The sequence below is a fragment of the Nerophis lumbriciformis genome, linkage group LG13 (assembly GCF_033978685.3).
Source record: "Nerophis lumbriciformis linkage group LG13, RoL_Nlum_v2.1, whole genome shotgun sequence".
NCBI lineage: Eukaryota > Metazoa > Chordata > Actinopteri > Syngnathiformes > Syngnathidae > Nerophis > Nerophis lumbriciformis.
In genome coordinates, this window is record NC_084560.2 from 33,870,421 (window position 1) to 33,895,299 (window position 24,879).

The window sequence follows — 24,879 nt, forward strand, 5'->3', positions numbered from 1 at the left end:
CAAATTGTTTAAGAACAACATTTCTCAACCAGCTATTGTAAGGAATTTAGGGATTTCACCATCTACGGTCCGTAATATTATCCATCAAAAGGTTCAGAGAATCTGGAGAAATCACTGCACATAAGCGGCAATGCTCGTGACCTTGGATCCCTCAGGCGGTACTGCATCAAAAAACGACATCAGTGTGTAAAGGATATCACCACATGGGCTCAGGAACACTTCAGAAAACCACTGTCAGTAACTACAGTTGGTCGCTACATCTGTAAGTGCAAGTTAAAACTCTACTATGCAAAGCGAAAGTCATTTATCAACAACACCCAGAAACGCTTCGCTGGGCCCGAGCTCATCTAAGATGGACTGATGCAAAGTAGAAAAGTGAAAGTACCAATGATTGTCAGACACTAGGTGTGGTGAAATGATCCTCTGTATTTGACCCATCACCCTAGTGTTCTGTGGTCTGACGAGTCCACAATTCAAATTGTTTTTGGAAACTGTGGACGTTGTATCTTTCGGAACAAACAGGAAAAGAACCATCGGGATTGTTATAGGCACAAAGTTAAAAGCCAGCATCTGTGATGGTATGGGGGTGTATTAGTGCCCAAGGCATGGGTAACTTACACATCTGTGAAGGAGTCATTAATGCTGAAAGGTACATACAGGTTTTGGAGCAACATATGTTGCCATCCAAGCAACGTTATCATGGACGCCCCTGCTTATTTCAGCAAGACAATGCCAAGCCACGTGTTACAACAGTGTGGCTTCATAGTAAAAGAGTGCGGGTACTAGACTGGCCTGCCTGTAGTCCAGACCTGTCTCTCATTGAAAATGTGTGGCGCAATATGAAGCCTAAAATACCACAACGGAGACCCCCGGACTGTTGAACAACTTAAGCTGTACATCAAGCAAGAATGGGAAAGAATTCCACTTAAAAAAATGGTCTCCTCAGTTCCCAAATGTTTACTGAGTGTTGTTAAAAGGAAAGACCATGTAACACAGTGGTAAAAATGCCCCTGTGACAACTTTTTTGCAATGTGTTGCTACCATTAAATTCTAAGTTAATGAATATTTGCAAAAAAAAATAAAAATTTCTCAGTTCGAACATTAAATATCTTGTCTTTGCAGTCTATTCAATTGAATATACGTTGAAAATAATTTGCAAATCATTGTATTCTGTTTTTATTTACCATTTACACAACATGCCAACTTCACGGGTTTTGAGTTTTGTACATACATGTCCTTTAAAACTGACATTGATACAACATTGATTATACATACATGTCCTTTTAAAACTCATATTGATACAACGTTGATTATACATACATGTCCTTTAAAACTGACATTGATACAACATTGACGTACATGTCCTTTAAAACTGACATTGATACAATGTTGATTATACATACATGTCCTTTAAAACTGACATTGATACAACATTGATTACACGTACATGTCCTTTAAACATGACTTCATAACAACGTTGATTATACATACATGTCCTTTAAAAGTGACATTGATATAACGTTGGTTATACATACATGTCCTTTAAAACTCACATTGATACAACGTTTATTATACATACATGTCCTTTAAAACTCACATTGATACAACGTTGAATATACATACATGTCCTTTAAAACTGACATTGATACAACATTGATTATACATACATGTCCTTTAAACATGACATTGATACAACATTGATTATACATACATGTCCTTTAAAACTGACATTGATACAACATTGATTATACATACATGTCCTTTAAACATGACTTCTTAGCAACGCTGATTATACATACATGTCCTTTAAAACTGACATTGATACAACTTTGATTATACATACATGTCCTTTAAACATGACTTCTTAACAACGCTGATTATACATACATGTCCTTTAAAAGTGACATTGATACAACGTTGATTATACATACATGTCCTTTAAAACTTACATTAATACAACATTGATTATCCATACATGTCCTTTAAAACTCACATTGATACAACGTTGATTATACATACATGTCCTTTAAAAGTGACATTGAAATAACGTTGGTTATACTGTACATACATGTCCTTTAAAACTCACATTGATACAACGTTGATTATACATACATGTCCTTTAAAACTGACATTGATACAACATTGTCCTTTAAACATGACTTCTTAACAACGCTGATTATACATACATGCCCTTTAAAAGTGACATTGATACAACGTTGATTATACATACATGTCCTTTAAAACTTACATTAATACAACATTGATTATACATACATGTCCTTTAAAACTCACATTGATACAACGTTGATTATACATACATGTCCTTTAAAAGTGACATTGAAATAACGTTGGTTATACTGTACATACATGTCCTTTAAAACTCACATTGATACAACATTGATTATACATACATGTCCTTTAAAACTGACATTGATACAACATTGATTATACGTACATGTTCTTTAAACATGACTTCTTAACAACGTTTATTATACATACATGTCTTTTAAAACTGACATTGATACGTTGATTATACATACACGTCCTTTAAAAATTACTTCTTAACAACATTGATTATACATACATGTCTTTAAAACTGACATTGATACAACGTTGATTATACATACATGTCTTTAAAACTGACATTGATACAACGTTGATTATACATACATGTCCTTTAAAAGCTGACTTTTAAACAACGTTGATTATACATACATGTCCTTTAAAACTTACATTAATACAACATTGATTATACATACATGTCCTTTAAAACTCACATTGATACAACGTTGATTATACATACATGTCCTTTAAAAGTGACATTGAAATAACGTTGGTTATACTGTACATACATGTCCTTTAAAACTCACATTGATACAACGTTGATTATACATAAATGTCCTTTAAAACTGACATTGATACAACATTGATTATACGTACATGTTCTTTAAACATGACTTCTTAACAACGTTGATTATACATACCGGTACATGTCTTTTAAAACTGACATTGATACAACGTTGATTATACATACACGTCCTTTAAAAATTACTTCTTAACAACGTTGATTATACATACATGTCTTTAAAACTGACATTGATACAACGTTGATTATACATACATGTCTTTAAAACTGACATTGATACAACGTTGATTATACATACATGTCCTTTTAAAGCTGACTTTTAAACAACGTTGATTATACATACATGTCCTTTAAAACTTACATTAATACAACATTGATTATACATACATGTCCTTTAAAACTCACATTGATACAACGTTGATTATACATACATGTCCTTTAAAAGTGACATTGAAATAACGTTGGTTATACTGTACATACATGTCCTTTAAAACTCACATTGATACAACGTTGATTATACATACATGTCCTTTAAAACTGACATTGATACAACATTGATTATACGTACATGTTCTTTAAACATGACTTCTTAACAACGTTGATTATACATACCGGTACATGTCTTTTAAAACTGACATTGATACAACGTTGATTATACATACACGTCCTTTAAAAATTACTTCTTAACAACGTTGATTATACATACATGTCTTTAAAACTGACATTGATACAACGTTGATTATACATACATGTCTTTAAAACTGACATTGATACAACGTTGATTATACATACATGTCCTTTTAAAGCTGACTTTTAAACAACGTTGATTATACATACATGTCCTTTTAAAACTCACATTGATACAACGTAGATTATACATACATGTCCTTTAAAACTGACATTGATACAACATTGACGTACATGTCATTTTAAACTGACATTGATACAATGTTGATTATACATACATGTCCTTTAAAACTGACATTGATACAATGTTGATTATACATACATGTCCTTTAAAACTGACTTTGATACAATCTTGATTATACATACATGTCCTTTAAAACTGACATTGATACAACATTGATTATATGTACATGTACTTTAAACATGACTTCTTAACAACGTTGATTATACATACATGTCCTTTAAAACTGACATTCATACAACGTTGATTATACGTACATGTCCTTTAAAACTGACTTCTTAACAATGTTGATTATACATACATGTCCTTTAAAAGTGACATTGATACAACGTTGATTATACATACATACATGTCCTTTAAAACTTACATTAATACAACATTGATTATACATACATGTCCTTTAAAACTGACTTTGATACGTTGATTATACATACATGTCCTTTAAAAGTGACATTGATATAGCATTGATTATACATACATGTCCTTTAAAACTCACATTGATACAACATTGATATACATACCGGTACATGTCTTTTAAAACTGACTTCTAAACAACATTACAAAATAGTTGTATTTGTAAATTGAGACAACGTTGGATCTACGTTGTTGGTTGGGAAATGACCAAATTTCAATGGTCAAACCAACATCAGAACCAGGCATTGACTACACGTTGACAAAAGACATGTTGTTTCAACGTTAGGTTAACGTCATGATCTAATTCAACAAGTTGTCAATGTTGTTTCAATGTCTTGTGCCTGCTGGGAATAGTCTGTTCCAGGGTCAAGCTGTGTCCGTCACGTGTACAGGCAACGTTTTAAGTCGCGTTCTCGACATCCTTGAATCGCGCGACATTTACCGAATCCTTAAATAAACGCCAAACTCCTCATGTGAGGAGCCTTGGAGGAGGTACCAGAGCGTGCAATGCCGCTTCCTGCTGTCGAGTGTCACCTTTCTCCTTCTTCTTCATCGGCTGAGTGCTGATGAATCTTTGATAACTCAGCACTTTGTCAAGGAAGTGATGTCACCTGTCTCACCTTTCCGGACAGTGAGTCACGTGGCTGACACTTACCTGATCAAACCTCATGTAGACCTGAGTCACGTGTTGGGATGTGTCGTTCACATTTGACCCCACCCGGAACCAACTTTCGTTACGTTTAAAATTGTATTTTTTAACATAACATTTAAAAATGAGCTGATCCTAACAACTGTGCTGTCCAGTTGTTGTATTTGACAATTTACTGTACCATATGAATGCTATTTGCAACGCACTTCCAAACCATTAGATGGCAAATCTGTATATGTTGCGTCCAACACAGTGTTTATACTGTAAGCACTGTGCTTATTACAGATCAGCTGTTTGAGTTTAACAATCATCTTGGTTGTGGTTTTCCTGAACAAATTTGGAGGTGTTGAAATCGCCATGTAAAATCGATAATGCTAATAGTAGCCTGTCTATGGCAAATCCAATGTAAATTAGCATCTAGCTAGCACATTTTGAAAGAGTGGAGCCTTACTTTACGTTGGAGTGTTTTCTAGCAAGCATACTTGCTTTGTTGGTGTTTGTCAGATTCAAACACTGATGACATCTATTAAACAGACGAAGAAGCAAGGAATCAAACAGAGACAGAATTAAATTTGGCTTAATGAAGAGAGCGCCTTTATTTGGACTTTCCCTGATTACATGGCAACAGCGTTTTTTAAAGGAAGGGGGTCGTAAACAGCCGCTGCCTTTGGTCACAAAACAGTTCAAAGAAAAAGTGCCTGGAGGGGAGTCAGGTCCTGCTTCCTCTCCGCTTTGTAGATCTCGGGTCAAGACAAAATCTTCCTGTGGATTACAATATATCAAAGAAACCGACACCTTCATGTCGCTACCCATCCTACACAGTGGAGTTTTACAAGCCTTTTGCCTGGTAGGATCAAAGACAGCTTTTGTCCTCTCGCCGGGAACTCATGGCAACACAAAGTTTTGTGATAACTTAGATACAATTATTATGACAGTGTTGTTTGGTTGAGTCCACCTTGACTGATTGTTTACGTACGCCGGTCTTTAGTCTGCAACCGGACGTGGCAAGTCTGAAACCGGATGTGGACTCACATGCAACAAAACCTTGGATTGTATCGATACCGGGTAGTACTTAGGGAATTCCTATAAACGTACCAAACTCGGTAGCCTGGAGTAGTCACGTGTCTGAAATGAAGTATACTGAGTGCTCTGTGTAATTAGAGTGTGGTTTTTTTGATGGCGTAGCGCTGTCCCGAATCCATTACAGTCATTAGGCACTTAACGGCTATGAAACCAGAGTCCCTTGCCAAGATGGCGACTATTATGTTAAGTTTCACCATTTTGCAGATAGTGAGTGCACTGCATTGGCCTTCTCTCATGCACTCAAAATGTTAAATCTTAGTGCGCCGGTGGACTAGCTTTGCAACGAATAGCTCACAGCTGTGACAGGTCAAAGGGCAGATTACATCTGGTGGGGGACGGAGATGGGGGCGGAGTCACAGGAAGTGTCAGTGCCGCTTTGGAGGCTCACTAATCTCTATGAACACGCACACGCGCACTTTAATGTGCGGATTATAATCTCAATCCTGCAATCCTTTGCCTGTAAGCGTGTGTGTGTGTGTGTGTGTGTGTGTGTGTGTGTGTGTGTGTGTGTGTGTGTGTGTAACAACACTGTGTGTCATCTGTGATGTTTGCCGAGACAACATCATGGTCATGTGACTGACTCCCCACCTCTATAAAGTGAAATTACTGCCAAAACTCCACAAACACAAAAATGTTTTTACTCATGCTCAACAATTTGCAAGTAGAACAATACATTTTTTGCAAGTACAAAAGGATTTGCAGATATAAAAACAATTTTCTTCAATTAGAAAAACGATTCCCTTTAAAAAAAAAAATAATTAAAAAAATTCTGCTAATAAAGAGTTATTGGCACGGAAAAAAAATGTCCATTAAAAAAACTATACACATTTTTTCAATTAAAAAAACAATTTGCACGTAAAAACTATTTTCTTCAATTAAAATACGATTCGCAAGTAAAAAAATAATAATTTCTTCAATTAAAAAAATTATTTGCAAGAAAAAAAAAACTGTTTTCTTCAATTAAAAAACTATTTTAAAAAAATTAAAAGAGTGATTTGGAAGTAAAAAAAAAAAGAAAAAGTTCTCAATTAAATAGGCGATTCGCAAATAGAAAAACTATTTTCTTCAATGAACAAAAACATTTGCAAATTAAAAAATAAAAATTTTAACGATTTGTTTTTCAATAAAAAAAACAATTTTTTCAATTAAAATACGATCCGCAAGTAAAAAAAAAGAAAAATTAAAACAAGTATTTGCAAGTAAAAAAACTATTTTCTTCAATTAAAAAGGTAATTCACAAGTTAAAAAAAAAAAAAAAAATCATTGAAAAAAAACATTCGCAAGTTAAAAAATAAAAATGTTCTTCAATGAAAATAACTATTCGCAAGAAAAAAAAATCAAATTTTTTGAAAAATTAAAAAAATTATTTGAATGTAAAAAACTATTTTCTCCAGTTAAAAACGATTTGCAAGAAGAAAACAAATCAAGTAAACGATCCGCAAGTAAAAAAACAAACTATTTTCAATAATTAAAAAAAAGGATTTGCAAGTAAAAAAAAAAGTTTTTCCTTTAATTAAAAAAAGTATTTGCAGGTAAAAAAAACCCAAAACGATTTTCTTCAATAAAAAAAAACAATTCGCAAGTATAAAACTATTTTTTGCAAGTAAAAAAACGATTCCCTTGTATATATATAAAACAAATCTACTAATAAAAAAAATAAATATCAATTTTTTCAATTAAAAAAACCCATTTTGCAGGTATAAAACAATTTCCTTTAAGTAAAAAAAACTTTTGACAATATTATTCCACCCTGCACCATCCACACACTTGCACTCAGACCACCCGCTAAGTCAATTTAAGGTCATCACAGCTACTGCTATATGCGCATGGTGCCGTCCGCCAAAAACAACAAAGAAGAGGAAGCAGGGTGGGGAGTAAAATGCTGTACTGTTCGCCATTTTTCATTCTGCACGGTAAAAGTCAAACTGGTAGAGTTCAAATTTCATGCTGTGACTTCTTTTTACACTTGCGTGACACTTAAAAAACGTGAGTAGAAACACTCCCTATACAAGTGATAAAGTGTTTATGGTGACACTGACACGGGTTATTTCTATCTATACTTTTTCACCTCGGTACAATCCACACTTTTATCGGCATTTTGTGAGAAAAGGGCATGAAAAGAGTTCCTTGGCGGAGGTAAAGGGACCCACTTCTTTGCGTGTCTTCTTGCCAGTGCACGTATTGTGTGCGACTATCAGCTGCCTGTGGCCTGAAGGCAAACGTTGACCACTCGTCAACGTCTTTTCACATTTCCATTTGCCTCTTTTGTGCGTGTGTGTGTGGGTGTGTGTGCGTTAAAGCCCCTCCCCCGTCCACCAGTGACCCACTGAAGAAGATGAGGTTAAGTGCTTCTGGTATGGTTCCCATAGGAAATGATACAACTAATCCGTTCCAGGGTCAAACTATGGTCCTTGTTTTGTTTTTTTTAAATTATGAGTTGCAAAAAAAAAAAAAGAGTTCAGGTCATGTGACCACACACACACTCCCAATTCGCGCGCTTTCACACGTGCACGTAGCATTTTGAGCGCACACGTGAACGCACTTGTGCACAGAATGCCACCAGAAAGTCAGATTACTTCTAGACCTCCACCCCAGATCACACCTCACTCCTACCCACTTCTCCAAAGTGGGCTGGCTCAGGGTGGAGGACAGAGTAAAACAACTTGCACTGAGCCTGGTCTATAAAATCCGCTACACCTCCCTGATTCCGAAGTACATGTCAAACTACTTCCTTAACGTAAATGACTGCCATAACCACAACACCAGGGGGAGCTCCACTAACCACGTTAAACCCAGATTCCGATCTAACAAAGGTCTTAACTCATTCTCTTTCTATGCCACATCAATATGGAATGCACTCCCAACAGGTGCAAAAGAAGGGGCATCTCTATCCTCCTTCAAATATATATCTGTATCATGAATCAATTTAAGTGGATCCCGACTTAAACAAGTTGAAAAACTTATTGGGGTGTTACCATTTAGTGGTCAATTGTACGGAATATGTACTGTACTGTGCAATCTACTAATAAAAGTTTAAATCGATCAATCAATGACTTCTCTTTCTAAGTGATGAAGACTCTCAGGCCCCACCCCTTCCTGGAGGGCGGGCCAACCTTCAACCTGGTGGGGGCGTGTCCGCAGCAGATGGACACACCTGCTGTCGGCTCGTCAGCTGAGCAGACGACAGGTGAGCGCCGCCCACCGCCGTGAGTCGTACTTTACTGCTACCTGTGTGTGTGTGACTCCGCCCTCCTTGTGATCGCTTAGCTGCTGGCTCCGCCTACTCGCTCTGCGCCGTGTGCAACTTGCAGCTAACCTCGGCGGCTCAAGCTCAGCTGCACTACAACGCTCGCTCTCACCTGCGCCGCGTACGCCAGATGAAGGCGGGCGGGATGGGCGGACAGGTGGCAGGTACGCCCCCCTCCCCCCAATCAATATTAGCATCATGATCTTGTTAGCATCGTTAGCGGTATTAGTGTTGTTAGCATCTGTCGCAGTGTAAGTGGAATTAGTGGTGTTAGCATCTTTAGCATGTTGGTAGTGTTAGCAGAATTTGAGGTGTTAGCATTTTGAGCGTGTTAGTGTTAGCAGAGTTAATGGTAAGAATCTTTAGCGTGTTAGCAGAATTAGTGATGTTAGCATCTTTAGCATGGCAACAGTGTTAGCAGAATTAGTGTTGTTATAGTATCTTTAGCATGTTAGCAGTGTAAGCCGAATTAGAGGTGTTAGCATTTTGAGCATGTTACCAGTGTTAGTGGTAAGCATCTTTAGTGTGTTAGCAGAATTATTGATTTTAGCATGTTAGCAGTCTTAGCAGAATTTGTGGTGGAAGCGTCATTAGTATGTTAGCAATGTAAGCAGAATTAGGGGTGTTGGCATCTTGAGAGTTTGCTAAGCATCTTTAGTGTGTTAGCAGAAATTGGGATTTTAGCATCTTTAGCATGTTAGCAATGTTGGGAGAATTTGTAGTACAAGCATATTTAGCATTTTAGCAGTGTCAGGAGAATTTGTGGTGTAAGCATCTTTAGCATGTTAACAGTGTTAGCAGAATTAAAGATGTTAGCATCTTGAGCATGTTAAAAGTGCAGAATTAGTAACCGTGTCAGCAAACTTAATTGTTTATGCAACTTTAGCATGTTAGCAGGGTTAGCAGAATTAGTGATTTTAGTGTCTTTTGCATTTTAGCAGGATTAGTAGTGTTAGCATCTTCAGCATTTCAACAGTGTTAGCAGAATTAGTAGTGTTAGCATCTTTAGCATTTCAACAGTGTTAGCAGCGACCTCAGTGGCGTTGGCAGCGCAGTGTGCCATTATGTGACAATGAATCACGTGTCGGACGCTGTTGTCTTCCAGCGGGGGGGCCGTCCAAGCTCCTCCCCTTGGCGTCCGGTCTTCGCTGTCTGGCTGGACAAGTGCAAACGTCAGAGCCCAGCGCCCCCCTGTGTTCAACTACAGGTAGGACAACTACTTGCAGTGGGGAGGGGGCGGGGCTTGTTGGTATGGCATCGACATGCACGTGACTAATTGTTTGTAAACAAGGCCACATGGGGATGACCGCGTTGTCATGGCAACCACTGGAATTTTTTTTTTTTCATGGTCGCTCAAATCTGACCGACAGCTGTGTGTGTGCATGTGCGCGCGCGTGTGTTTGTGTGTGTGTGTGTGTGTGTGTGTGTGTGTGTGTGTGTGTGTGTGTGTGGTCAACTTTGACCTCAGCCTGTGGATGATGGCGTTAGCTCCGCCCACACACCTGTCACTCCGGCATAAACCATCCCCACACCTTAGTCAGGTTCTGTGGCGTTGCTGCTCCCCCTGCTGGTGAAATCACGATGTAACTGTTATGACGTCATCATCATCACCTCCTCAATGCAGAAGCTCATTGGAAAAATGACACTGTGACATTTAACACTCTTTAATTATATTTACATCTTTAACAATTAACACACACACAGCTGTAATTTCATTCCGTGTGTGTATCGGTGTACACTCATGAAACATTCACACACACACGCACGAACACACACTCACACACACATACTGGTTATCATTTGGAATGGGGACCAAGTTTTTGATCATCACTGGTGGGGACCACCCTTTTGTTGTGGAGGCATAAACAAAATGAGGTAAAATGGCCACTGCCCAGTTAGCTCATACACGTCTTTAAATCTCTGGATTGATGAAGTAATGTGCTGATCATTCTTACTGGGGACCCTGGGGAAAAAGAGTTAATATGGTTCATGGGGACCAAATTTAAATAATTTTGCATAATTCACACTAATTTGTACGTGACTACTGAGGACCATTTAAAAAAAAAAAAAGTTCAAATTAAATATGACATGATCCTCAGAATACAGCACTACAGCTGTCCTCTTATAGGAAGTTTCACCACTTAAATGTAGCCCGATGAGGGGGCTGCTGTGCAAATGTCTCACACTCAAACTAACCAGTAAACATGTTTTATGGGCCAACGCTTAAAAATCACTTAGGTATCTTCAGAATGGATCTGACTATCATTTAAAAAGGTTTCCCTTTAGGGCAGTGGTCCCCAACCGGTCCATGGATCGATTGGTACCGAGCCGCACAAGAAATTAAAAAAAAAATTTAAAACATTTTTATTTTATTTTTTATTTTTTATTAAATCAACATAAAAAACACAAGATACACTTACAATTAGTGCACCAACCCAAAAAACCTCCCTCCCCCATTTACACTCATTCACACAAAAGTGTTGTTTCTTTCTCTTATTAATATTTCTGGTTCCTACATTATATATAAATATAGATCAATACAGTCTGCAGGAATACAGTCCGTAAGCACACATGATTGTATTTTTTTATGAGAAATTTTTTTTAATTTTTTTAAATACCATAACCCCTCCCCCTCACCCTCCGGTCCGTGGGACAAATTTTCAAGCGTTGACCGGTCGCAGTTACAAAAAGGTTGGGGACCACTGCTTTAGGGGACCTCTTTTTTTGGTCCCCATACCGTCAGAGGTCCCCTAAAGGTGACTGTGTAAACAGATCGATGTCCCCATTAAGTAAGTATTGCCAGAACACACACACACACACACACACACACACACACACACACACACACACACACACACACACACACACACACACAGTCCATTACGGGATGCTCGTTCAGTCATGACAAGCTCTTTGGCCTCCTCCTCCAGGCTGACATCTGTGTGTGTGTGTGTGTGTGTGTGTGTGTGTGTGTGTGTGTGTGTGTGTGTGTGTGTGTGTGTGTGTGTGTGTGTGTGTGTGTGTGTGTGTGTGTAGCAGCCAGGTCAGATGATGTCATCATCACAATACAAATACTAATGTGTCCAAGTTGTGCATATGATGTGTATTTATGGTGCATACATACTTGGGCTCTGAATCTTTGGGTGTCCCACGATTCGATTCAATATAGATTCTTGGGGTCACGATTCGATTCAAAATCGATTTTTATTTCTTTAAATTCAACACGATTCTCGATTCAAAAACGATTTTTTTCCCGATTCAAAACGATTCTCTATTCATTCAATACATAGGATTTCAGCAGGATCTACCCCAGTCTGCTGACATGCAAGCAGAGTAGTAGATTTTTGTAAAAAGCTTTTATAATTGTAAAGGACAATGTTTTATCAACTGATTGCAATAATGTAAATTTGTTTTAACTATTAAATGAACCAAAAATATGACTTATTTTATCTTTGTGAAAATATTGGACACAGTGTGTTGTGAAGCTTATGAGATGCGATGCAAGTGTAAGCCACTGTGACACTATTGTTCTTTTTTTTTTTTTATTTTATAAATGTCTAATGATAATGTCAATGAGGGATTTTTAATCACTGCTATGTTGAAATTGTAACTAATATTGATACTGTTGTTGATAATATTTATTTTTGTTTCACTACTTTTGGTTTGTTCTGTGTCGTGTTTGTGTCTCCTCTCAATTGCTCTCTTTATTGCAGTTCTGAGTGTTGCAGGGTCGGGTTTGGTTTCGGAATTGGATTGCATTGATATGGTATTGCTGTGTATTGTTTTGTTGGATTGGTTAATTAGAAAAATAAGAATAAAAAATTAAATTAAATTAATAAATAAATACATTTTAAAAAAATCGTTTTTTAAAAATGAGAATCGATTCTGAATCGCACAACTTGAGATTCGCAATTTGAATTCGAATCCATTTTTTCCCACACCCCTAATACATACTAATATACACGCTAACAACTCTGTTGTCACGGCGACAGAGTGGCTCCTTGTAAGTTATTAGCACAGTTGCGCCAATGAGCTGTCAAAATGTTGTAAAAACCCCTACTTCCTTGGCACAGTCGCTGCTGTTACACTAGTATGGGTGTGTGTCACGTCCCTCCATCAGGGGACCCTGGGTTACCTCCACCAAGCGAGCAGGTTCCGCCAGAAAGCCAAATGGGCATACTTGCCAACCCTCCCGAATTTTCCGGGAGACTCCCGAAATTCAGCGCCTCTCCCGAAAACCTCCCGGGACAAATATTCTCCCGAAAATCTCCCGATTTTCAGCCGGAACTGGAGGCCACGCCCCCTCCAGCTCCATGCGGACCTGAGTGAGGACAGCCTTTTTTCACAACGGGAGGACAACAGGGTGACAAGAACTAAATCATCCAGACGAGATAAATTGTATTATTATGTTTATCTTACCTAAAAATAAATATATTTATTAATTTTTTTTTTTAAAAACTAAAAAAATGTTTACTATATTTTGCTAAAAACATCAAAATTAATTGTATTTTTATTTGTATTTTTTCTGACTCCTTATTACATCCAGGCATTAGAATTATACATTAAAATAAACATATTTGAAATAATACATTTTAAATTATCATAATAATTAATTTAAAATGACCATATTTAATTATTAAAATAATTGCTTGTTTATCAACAACTTTAGCATTTTATTCATTACATTTTGAAGCTCTCAGAAGCCAAGTTATGTTATATTCCTTAAGATTTATTTATGCAAGTTTGAAGTATCAATTATCTAAACACAGTTTTGTTTGAATATTTTCAGGATGTAGATATATATGTATATATATATATATATATATATATGTGTATATATATATATATATATATATATATATGTATATGTATATGTATATGTATGTATGAAATACTTGACTTGGTGAATTCTAGCTGTCAATATACTCCTCCCCTCTTAACCACGCCCTGCCCCACCCCCGACCACGCCCCCACACCCCACCTCCCGAAATCGGAGGTCTCAAGGTTGGCAAGTATGCAAATGGAAGCATATTTACCTGATAAAGGTGATAAAAAGAAAACAAAGGCTGACATTCCGGTGACGGTGTTCACGTGGCAGCCGTGTGACATCATCTGTAAGTAGTGCTCATCTCTGTCTTGTTGCCGCGATCACGTTTCCCCTCTGGGGGCCAAAAACGGCAGCGGGGGGATTAGGAAGAGACACCCCGTGTTGACAGGCCGCCACTTTGGGTAGCGATGACGCGGCGGTCACCTGATCCGCCCCCCGGGCTGCTTGTCTTTTGAGGCGTGCGCTCGGGAGGAGATGAGCACCTTTCAGGAAACTTCTCTGGAGGACGCTTGTCAGGTAGGTCACTTCCTGTTAGACACAGGTGCGAGTCATGGGGTGTCAGCACTTCCCAAGTAGGTGTCGAGGAGGGGCGTGAGAGGACCATTTTGTCTTTTTATTAGTGCTTCAATGATTCTCCAGCAATGTCAACTTGGGGGTGAGAGGCAGTATTTGTGTTTTTATTCAAGTCTGAATGATTCACAAGCCCCTAACTAGGTCAAATTTGGGGAAGGGGGGCGTGAGAGGCAGTAATCGTGTTTTTATTCATGCTTGAACAATTCACAAGCTTTCAGCTAGTCAATGTGGGGGGTCGTTAGAGGCAGTATTTGTGTTTTTATTCATGTTTGATTGATACACAAGCTTTCTTGTGTATTTTCTTGTGTTTCAAGTACATGGGGCCGTCAAAGAGGCCGGGGGTCAATTTGGGGGGGCGTGAGAGGCAGTAATCGGGTTTTATTCATGTTTGATTGATACACAAGCTTTCAGCTAGTCAATTTGGGGAGTGTGAGAGGCAGTATTTGTGTTTTTATTCATGTTTGGTTGATACACAAGCTTTCAGCTTGTCAATTTGGGGGGGCGTGAGAGGCAGTATTTGTGTTTTTATTCAAGTCTGGATGATTCACAAGCCTCTAACTAGGTCAAATTTGGGGTAGGGGGGCATGAGAGGCAGTCTTTTTTTTTTTTTTTTTCATGTTTGATTGATACACAAGCTTTCAGCCAGTCAATTTGGGGAGGGGGACGTGAGAGGCAGTATTTGTGGTTTTATTGAAGTCTGAATGATTCACAAGCCCCTAACTAGGTCAAATTTGGGGTAGGGGGCGTGAGAGGCAGTAATCGTGTTTTTATTCATGTTTGATTGATACACAAGCTTTCAGCTAGTCAATTTGGGGGGGCGTGAGAGGCAGTAATTGTGTTTTTATTCATGTTTGATTGATACACAAGCTTTCAGCCTGTCAATTTGGTGGGGCGTGAGAGGCTGTAATTGCGTTTTTATTCATGTTTGATTGATACACAAGCTTTCAGCTGGTCAATTTGGGGCGGCGTGAGAGGCAGTATTGGTGTTTTTATTCATGTTTGATTGATACACAAGCTTTCAGCTAGTCAATTTGGGGGGCGTGAGAGGCAGTATTTGTGTTTTTATTCATGTTTGATTGATACACAAGCTTTCAGCCTGTCAATTTGGTGGGGAGTGAGAGGCTGTAATTGCGTTTTTATTCATGTTTGATTGATACACAAGCTTTCAGCTAGTCAATTTGGGGGGGTGTGAGAGGCAGTATTTGTGTTTTTATTCATGTTTGATTAATACACAAGCTTTCAGCCTGTCAATTTGGTGGGGCGTGAGAGGCTGTAATTGCGTTTTTATTCATGTTTGATTGATACACAAGCTTTCAGCTAGTCAATTTGGGGCGGCGTGAGAGGCAGTATTGGTGTTTTTATTCATGTTTGATTGATACACAAGCTTTCAGCTAGTCAATTTGGGGGGGCGTGAGAGGCAGTAATCGTGTTCATGCTTGAACGATACACAAGCCTCTGTCAATCTGGGGTGGGCGTAAGAGGTGGTATTCATTGTTTTATTCATGCTTGAACACGCCTCATGCTAGTACGGTACAAGGGGAGGTGTGAGAGGCAGTCTTTGTATATTGAAATGGCCAAATTAATCCCTCAACCCACATCTTTATCCGGATCTGCACCTAAATGCTTCTTAAAGTTTGACGAGTACAACAAAACCTTTTGTGCTTGGTGGAGGTAGAACCCCCTCACCCCCCAAATAAAGCAGAATTTTACAAAATGTCATGACTCCTCTCTCATACTGGAGTGGGGGTCTTTTATTTTGAAGGGCCCCCCATATTAAACATCCACTTTAAAAATAGACAAGGTAATGTTACTGTCATGAATGTGTCGCTGACAGCTGTTTGATTGTTGTCACCTTGTTGACCACTTGGTTGAACCCTGATTTACACACACACACACACACACACACACACACACACACACACACACACACACACACACACACACACACACACACACACACACACACACACACACACACACCCACACACGCGCACACACACACCAAGGTCATGTGAGGACACCTAACATTAGAACACGGCGTCCTGTTCCTACTGCTTCTATGTGTAAATGTTCCTAATACCGTAGTACAGTAAGAGTACACACACTACATGTAAATGTTACTAATACTGTAGTACAGTAAGAGTACACACACTACGTGTAAATGTTACTAATACTGTAGTACAGTAAGCGTACACACTGTATGTGTAAATGTTCCTGATATAGTAGTACAGTAAGAGTACACACACTGTGTGTAAATGTTCCTAATACTGTAGTACAGTAAGAGTGCACACACTGTGTATGTGTACATTTTCCTAATATTGTAGTACAGTAAGAGTACACACACTACGTGTAAATGTTCCTAATACTGTAGTACAGTAAGAGTACACACAATGTGTGTAAATGTAACTAATACTGTGTAACAGTAAGAGTACACACACTGTGTATGTGTAAATGTTCCTAATACTGTAGTACAGTTAGAGTACACACACTGTGTATGTGTAAATGTTCCTAATACTGTAGTACAGTAAGATTACACACACTAGATGTAAATGTTCCTAATACTGTAGTACAGTAAGAGTACACACACTGTGTATGTGTAAATGTTCCTAATACTGTAGTACAGTAAGAGTACACACACTGTGTATGTGTAAATGTTCCTAATACTGTAGTACAGTAAGAGTACACACACTAAGTGTTTGTGTAAATGTTCCCAATACAGTAGTACAGTAAGATTACACACACTAGATGTAAATGTTCCTAATACTGTAGTACAGTAAGAGTACACACACTAGGTGTATGTGTAAATGTTCCTAATACTGTAGTACAGTAAGAGTACACACACTGTGTATGTGTAAATGTTCCTAATACTGTAGTAGAGTAAGAGTACACACACTACCTGTAAATGTTCCCAATACTGTAGTACAGTAAGAGTACACACACTGTGTATGTGTAAATTTTCCTAATATTGTAGTACAGTAAGAGTACACACACTACGTGTAAATGTTCCTAATACTGTAGTACAGTAAGAGTACACACACTGTGTATGTGTAAATTTTCCTAATATTGTAGTACAGTAAGAGTACACACACTACGTGTAAATTTTCCTAATATTGTAGTACAGTAAGAGTACACACACTACGTGTAAATGTTCCTAATACTGTAGTACAGTAAGAGTACACACACTGTGTGTAAATGTTCCTAATACTGTAGTACAGTAAGAGTACACACACTATGTGTATGTGTAAATGTTCCTAATACTGTACTACAGTAAGAGTACACACACTGTGTTTGTGTAAATGTTCCCAATACAGTAGTACAGTAAGAGTACAAAGAATACATGTACTAGTAATACTTTCTTGCCTGATAGGTGGCGCTGGAGGTTCGTCCGTCCTAATGAAACCCTTCTTGCCTTTCCCCATGGACGCCGTTGCGCCAGTCGCACTGTTTCCAAACTTCAACACGGTGTGTGTGTGTGTGTGTGTACTGTACACGTGTGTGTACATATTTATACACACGACTGGCAACAATTTGTACTTGGAACAGAGCGTTGCCACTGTGTCCACAGATGGACCCCGTGCAGAAGGCCGTCATCAACCACACGTTTGGTGGCGTGGCGGCCAAGAAGAAACAGGTGATCACGTGCGGCGTCTGCCGGCTGAGGTTCAACTCTGACGTGAGTGACGGGCTCTAGCCCCGCCCCCTGGCAGAGGCACTTGATTGACAGCTGCTGTGGTCCAGTCGCAGGCGGCGTCTCACTTCCGAGGCGGGCGTCACGCCAAGAAGGTCAAGTCCCAGGAGAACAAGACCAATGGCAGTGGCTCCAGGAAGGCAGGCTCCGCCCCTCCGATGAGCACCAATCAGCACACAGGTTGTTGGAACATCATGGATGATGATTCATCTTCTTCAACTTGTCTTCTTTTTTATCTTCCTTTTCTTCTCCTTCTTCTGTCCTATTTCATTTTCTTATTCACCTTCTCTCTTTTGTTCTTCTTCTCTTTCTTACCCCATCCTTTCTTTCTCCTCCTTTTCCTTCTCTTCTTCTTTTTGTTCATCCTCTTCCTTTTTCCTTTTCTTCCTGTTCTTCTGTTTCTTTTTTCTTCTATTTCTTCTTCCTCTTTGTTCTTGTCATCTCCTTTCCCTTCTTCTTTTTTCTTTCTTCTTTTTTCCTTTTTATTCCTTTTATTATATTCTTCATCTTATGCTGCTGCTTTTTCTTCTTTTACTTTTTCTTTTTCTTCTTCCTCTTTTTCTACTCTTTCATCATTCTTCCTCCTCTTGTTCTTCTTTATCCTTTGTTCTTCTTTTCTTTCTTGTTCTGCTTAGTTTTTTCTTTTCACTCTCTTATTGTTTTTCTGTTGGTTGCTTCTTCACTTGCACTCCTTCTTCTTCCTCCTCTTCTTCTTCTTTCTTCCTCTTTGTTCTTCTCCTTTTCCTTTTCTACTTATTTTCTTTCTTCTTTGTCTTTTTCTTTAACTTTTTCCCTTTCTTCTTTTTCTTCATTTTTCTTCCTCCTTTTCTTCTTCTTTTCCTTCTCCTTTTTCATCCTCGTTCTTCTCCTCTTTCTTCCTTTCCCCTTTTTTTCTTTCGTCTTCTTTTTGTCTTTCTTCGTCCTGCCCTACAGAGGTCGCCCCTTCCTCACCCTCGTCCAGCCGAGCAGGAAGTGAGACTCCTCCCCCTAGCCCCGCCCCCACTCTCCCCCAGGAAGCCCCGCCCACGGCGGAGTGTGAGGAGGAGAGGGCCAAGCAGCTGATGTATTGTTCCCTCTGCAAGGTGGCCGTCAACTCTCTGTCTCAGCTGGTGGCTCACAATGCAGGTGAGGTGGGCGGGGCCAGTGTCGTTATCTCACCCTCGGCTAACCTTTACCTGCCGGCAGGGTCCAAACACAAGACCATGCTGGACGCTCGCAGCGGCGCCGGTCCCATCAAGTCCTACCCTCGCCCCGGCGCCAAGCCCAAGACGTGCGGCGCAGCCACGGTGAAAGGTTCTGGTCTGCAGAACAAAACCTTCCACTGTCAGACGTGTGACGTCCACGTCAACTCTGAGATACAACTCAAACAGGTTCTACACTTCTTCTCTTTCATCATCATCCCTTCTTCTTCTTCTTCTTCTTCTTCTTCTTCTTCAACTCTGAGATACAACTCAAACAGGTTCTACACTTCTTCTCTTTCATCATCATCCCTTCTTCTTCTTCTTCTTCTTCTTCTTCAACTCTGAGATACAACTCAAACAGGTTCTACACTTCTTCTCTTTCATCATCATCCCTTCTTCTTCTTCTTCTTCAACTCTGAGATGCAACTCAAACAGGTTCTACACTTCTCTTTCATCGTCATCCCTTCTTCTTCTTCTTCTTCAACTCTGAGATACAACTCAAACAGGTTCTACACTTCTTCTCTTTCATCATCATCCCTATTTCAACTCCTTTTACTTCTCTTTTATCATCTTCTTCAACTCCTTATTTTACTTTTCTTTCATCATCATCCCTTCTTCTTCTTCAACTCCTTCTTTTACTTCTCTTTCATCATCATCCTTTCTTCTTCTCCTTCTTTTACTTCTCTTTTATCATCATCCTTTCTTCTTCTTCAACTCCTTCTTTTACTTCTCTTTCATCATCCCTTCTTCTTCAACTCTGAGATACAATTCAAACAGGTGCTACACTTCTTCTCTTTCATCATCATCCCTTCTTCAACTCCTTTTACTTCTCTTTCATCATCCCTTCTTCTTCAACTCCTTTTTCTTCTCTTTCATCATCATCCCTTCGTCTTCTTCAACTCCTTCTTTTACTTCTTTCATCATCATCCTTTCTTCTTTTTCTTCTTCAACTCTGAGATACAACTCAAACAGGTTCAACACTTCTTCTTTTTTGTCATCATCCTTTCTTCAACTCCTTTTACTTCTTTTTCATCATCTTCTTCTTCAACTCCTTATTTTACTTCTCTTTCGTCATCATCCCTTCTTCTTCAACTCCTTTTACTTCTCTTTCATCATCATCCCTTTTTCTTCTTCAACTCCTTCTTTTACTTCTTTTTCATCATCATCCTTTCTTCTTCTTCAACTCCTTATTTTACTTCTCTTTCATCATCATCCCTTCTTCTTCTTCAACTCCTTCTTTTACTTCTCTTTCATTATCATCCCTTCTTCTTCAACTCTGAGATACAACTCACACAGGTTCTACACTTCTTCTCTTTCCTCATCATCCCTTCTTCTTCTTCTTTAACTCCTTGTCTTTCATCATCATCCCTTCTTCTTCAACTCCTTTTTCTTCTATTTCATAATTGTGTTCTTCTTCTTCAACTCTGAGATACAACTCAAACAGGTTCTACACTTCTTCTCTTTCATCCCCTTTTCATTCTTCTTCTTCTTCATCTTCTCCTTTCTCTTCTCCTTCTATTTGTGGAGTGTTCCAGATGTTGTGTCTTTGATGAAGTATTGTTGTTGCAGCACATCACCAGCAGGAGGCACAAGGACCGTGTGGCAGGCAAGCCCAGCAAGTCCAAACACTCTCCTCACAACAACAACGACAACATGAGAACACAACACAGCTCGCTGATGGTGAGTCTTGTTGTCATGGCAACATGTCACTTAGCAACAGTCCTCATGGCCTTTCCTCGCAGGAGCTGGCCAAGTCCCCCTTCCTCCCCCCTCCTCCCTTCGCCTCCTCCCTCCCACCTCGGCCCCACCCCTCCTTGCCCCTCCTCGCCGCCTCCTTCCTGCGTCAGGCGCCAGGACAGATCCGAACGCGCCACCCCTCCCTCCTCTTCGCGCCCTACTGATGCTGACCTTTGGCCTCTCTGGACTCATCTTGGACCAGAACCAAAGAAACTTCCAGAACAAACCTTGGTGTCTCAAGAAGAACCAGAAGAACCTTTGAAAGTAAAAAGTGGACCTGAACCAGAAGCTAGACTTGGATAAGAGGACAAGTGAAGGATTCTGTGACGTCATCAGACTGTTGTCCAATCACCTGCCAGAACTGCAGCGTCAGGCTACTTTCCAGGACCTTTGGGTCGGGACCTGCTTTTGACTCCAGGCCACGAGAGGACATCACGTGACCTCAGAGGAACTTCCTGTCTCATTCACTTCTCACCAGCAGCAGACAACCAGGCTCCGCCCCCTTTCATGAGGTCATGTGACCTGCTCTTACTTTGTGCTTCTTCTCATTTGGTTTGCTTGCTCCTGAACTACTTGAACTGTTGGTATGCTCCTCCTGTGATGAGGATGATGGTGATAGTGATGAGGAAGATGATAATCATGATGGTGATGATAGTGATGAGGATGAGGATGATAGTGATGAGGAAGATGTGAGGATGATTGTGACATTAATGATCATGAAGAAATGGATGAGGATGACTATGGTGAGAATGATGATGGTGATGTGAGGATGACTGATGAGAATGATGAGGAAGATGATAATCATGATGGTGATGATAGTGAGGATGATTGTGACATTAATGATCATGAAGAAATGGATGAGGATGACTATGATGAGAATGGTGATGGTGATATGAGGATGACTATGATGAGGAAGATGATAATCATGATGGTGATGTTATGATAGTGAGGATAATTGTGACATGAATTATGAATAAATGGATGATGATGAGAATGATGACAGTAATGAGGAAGATGATAAGGGTGATGTGATGATAGTGAGGATGATTGTGACATTACTTATGAAGAAGTGGATGAGGAAGATGATAATGATGAGCATTTTGATAATCATCATGGTGATGTGATGATAGTGAGGATGATTGTGACATTAATTATGAAGAAATGAATGAGGATGAAGATGATAGTAATGAGAAAGATGATAATGGTGATGTGATGATAGTGAAGGTGATTGTGACATGAATTATCATGAAGAAGTGGATGAGGATAATGAGTGTGGTTATGATATAAGCTTGATGATAAAAGTTACGATGATGATGCAAGCGTGATGATAATTGTAAGGAGGATGGAGATGATGATGATAAATATGATGATGGCTAGATTTAGGATGATGATGACGACAGAGAATATGTGATGATGAGAATGAAAATAATTATTGCGAGGATAAAGATGATGGTAATTACAATGATGATAGCAAGGACAATAATGATAATTGTCAGGATGATGGCGATAACGCTGTGATGATGATAGTGACGATGATAATTATAATGGCAATAATTAGGATGATAATGATGTGAGGATCATAATGATAAATATGGTGATCATGATATTTATGATGGCAAGAATTAGGATGATCAAGATACATATGATGATGATAATTGTGACGGAGATAAGGACCATGTATATGATGACGATAGTGACAATGATAATTATGATGGCAAGAATTAGGATGATAATGATGGTGATGATAGTGACCATGATAAATATGATGGCAAGAATTAGGATAATAAGGATGGTGATGACGATAATTGTGACGATGAGTATGACAGTTATGATGATGCTGGCGAGGATGATAATATCATTGTAAGGATGATGGAGATAATGGTGTGATGATGATGATGATGGCAGGAATTAAGATGATAGTGATGGGGGGCATGTTGATAACGGTGATGAGGACAATGGAGATGATTATGACGATAAAAGATGATAATGATTATAATAGGGTGATGATGAGGATAATTGTAAGGATGACGGCGATGATAATGAGAAGGGTGGAAAAGATGTGGACTATAATGAGGATGATAATGATGATTGTGAGAATGATGAGGATATTAAAAATAAAGGTGATAATATTGAACCAGAACAAAAAGTACTCTGACTGACGATGTCATCATGATGCAATAACGGAGAGTCTCATACAATCTTGAATAAAAATACAACTTTTATTAGTGAACGTATCTGTTATCCATTGGACATGTCTGATGACCTACTAGAACTTATCTGTTATCCATTGGACATGTCTGACGACCTACTAGAACTTATCTGTTATCCATTGGACATGTCTGACGACCTACAACAACTTATCTCAAAGTCATTTAATCAAAGTTTACTTATATAACCCTAAATCACAAGTGTCTCAAAGGGCTGCAAAAACCACAACATCTGTTATCTATTGGACATGTCTGACGACCTACTACAACTTATCTGTTATCCATTGGACATGTCTGACGACCTACTACAACTTATCTGTTATCCATTGGACATGTCTGACGACCTACTACAACTTATCTGTTATCCATTAGACATGTCTGACGACCTACTACAACTTATCTGTTATCCATTGGACATGTCTGACGACCTACTAGAACTTATCTATTATCCATTGGACATGTCTGACGACCTACTAGAACTTATCTGTTTTCCCTTGGACATGTCTGACGACCTACTAGAACGTATCTGTTTTCCATTGGACATGTCTGACGACCTACTAGAACTTATGTTATCCATTGGACCTGTCTAACGACCTACTAGAACTTATCTGCTATCCATTGGACGTGTCTGACGACCTTCTAGAACTTATCTGTTATCCATTGGACATGTCTAACGACCTACTAGAACTTATCTGTTATCCATTGGACATGTCTGATGACCTACTAGAACTTATCTATTATCCATTGGACATGTCTGACGACCTACTAGAACTTACCTGTTTTCCATTGGACATGTGTGACGACCTACTACAACTTATCTTTTATCCATTGGACATGTCTGACGACCTACTACAACTTATCTTTTATCCATTGGACATGTCTGACGACCTACTAGAACTTATCTGTTATCCATTGGACATGTCTGACGACCTACGAGAACTTATCTGTTATCTATTGGACATGTCTGACGACCTACTATAGGCTCTCATTGGTGTGTCAGCTGATGTTAACATGTCGCTAATGTTAGCTTTTCATTGTACAAACAAACCAATTAAAAAAACATGCTTTTGGTGTACGAACGTTTCCTCCACCCACCGTGTGCCCGGCAGCACATCCATTAGCTACCTTGCTAACTGCCACTTCCTGTGCTTCTCTGCTCGGGCTCCTGCTCTGATAAGACCATGGATAGATAAATCATAAGTGATGGATTAAAAATGCAATACACAAAGTGTAGATATCCTAAAAAAAAATATTATTACTGAAATCTACAGCATTTTTAAAGCACATTTGAAAAACAACAAAGTTGTTAGGTATAAACTCGTTTTTCTCTCTGATCAGGCGATAACACACACCTAAAATGCATAACTCCACAACCAGGAAGTGCTGAGAAGGCTAGACCGTCTGAAGGGACTCTTTCCAGGACCCACACACACCATGGGCTGGATGCAGTGAGTGTGGGTGTGGGTGTGGGTGTCGGC

The 24,879-nt window shown here is 39.0% G+C and overlaps 1 protein-coding gene across 1 annotated transcript in view; it reads left to right on the forward strand.

Annotated features, from left to right (window-relative positions):
- Positions 1-23,798, forward strand: part of znf385b (zinc finger protein 385B) — a 26,758-nt gene extending 2,960 nt beyond the window's left edge. The window contains exons 2-11 of the mRNA XM_061970968.2: positions 9,008-9,127; positions 9,208-9,351; positions 10,293-10,394; positions 17,956-18,050; positions 18,154-18,261; positions 18,327-18,456; positions 19,210-19,401; positions 19,462-19,646; positions 21,027-21,137; positions 21,200-23,798. Coding sequence (XP_061826952.2) covers positions 9,008-9,127; positions 9,208-9,351; positions 10,293-10,394; positions 17,956-18,050; positions 18,154-18,261; positions 18,327-18,456; positions 19,210-19,401; positions 19,462-19,646; positions 21,027-21,137; positions 21,200-21,358 — 1,346 coding nt within the window. The 3' untranslated portion in view covers positions 21,359-23,798. The remainder of the gene's footprint in view (positions 1-9,007; positions 9,128-9,207; positions 9,352-10,292; positions 10,395-17,955; positions 18,051-18,153; positions 18,262-18,326; positions 18,457-19,209; positions 19,402-19,461; positions 19,647-21,026; positions 21,138-21,199) is intronic.
- Positions 23,799-24,879: the final 1,081 nt, after the last annotated feature.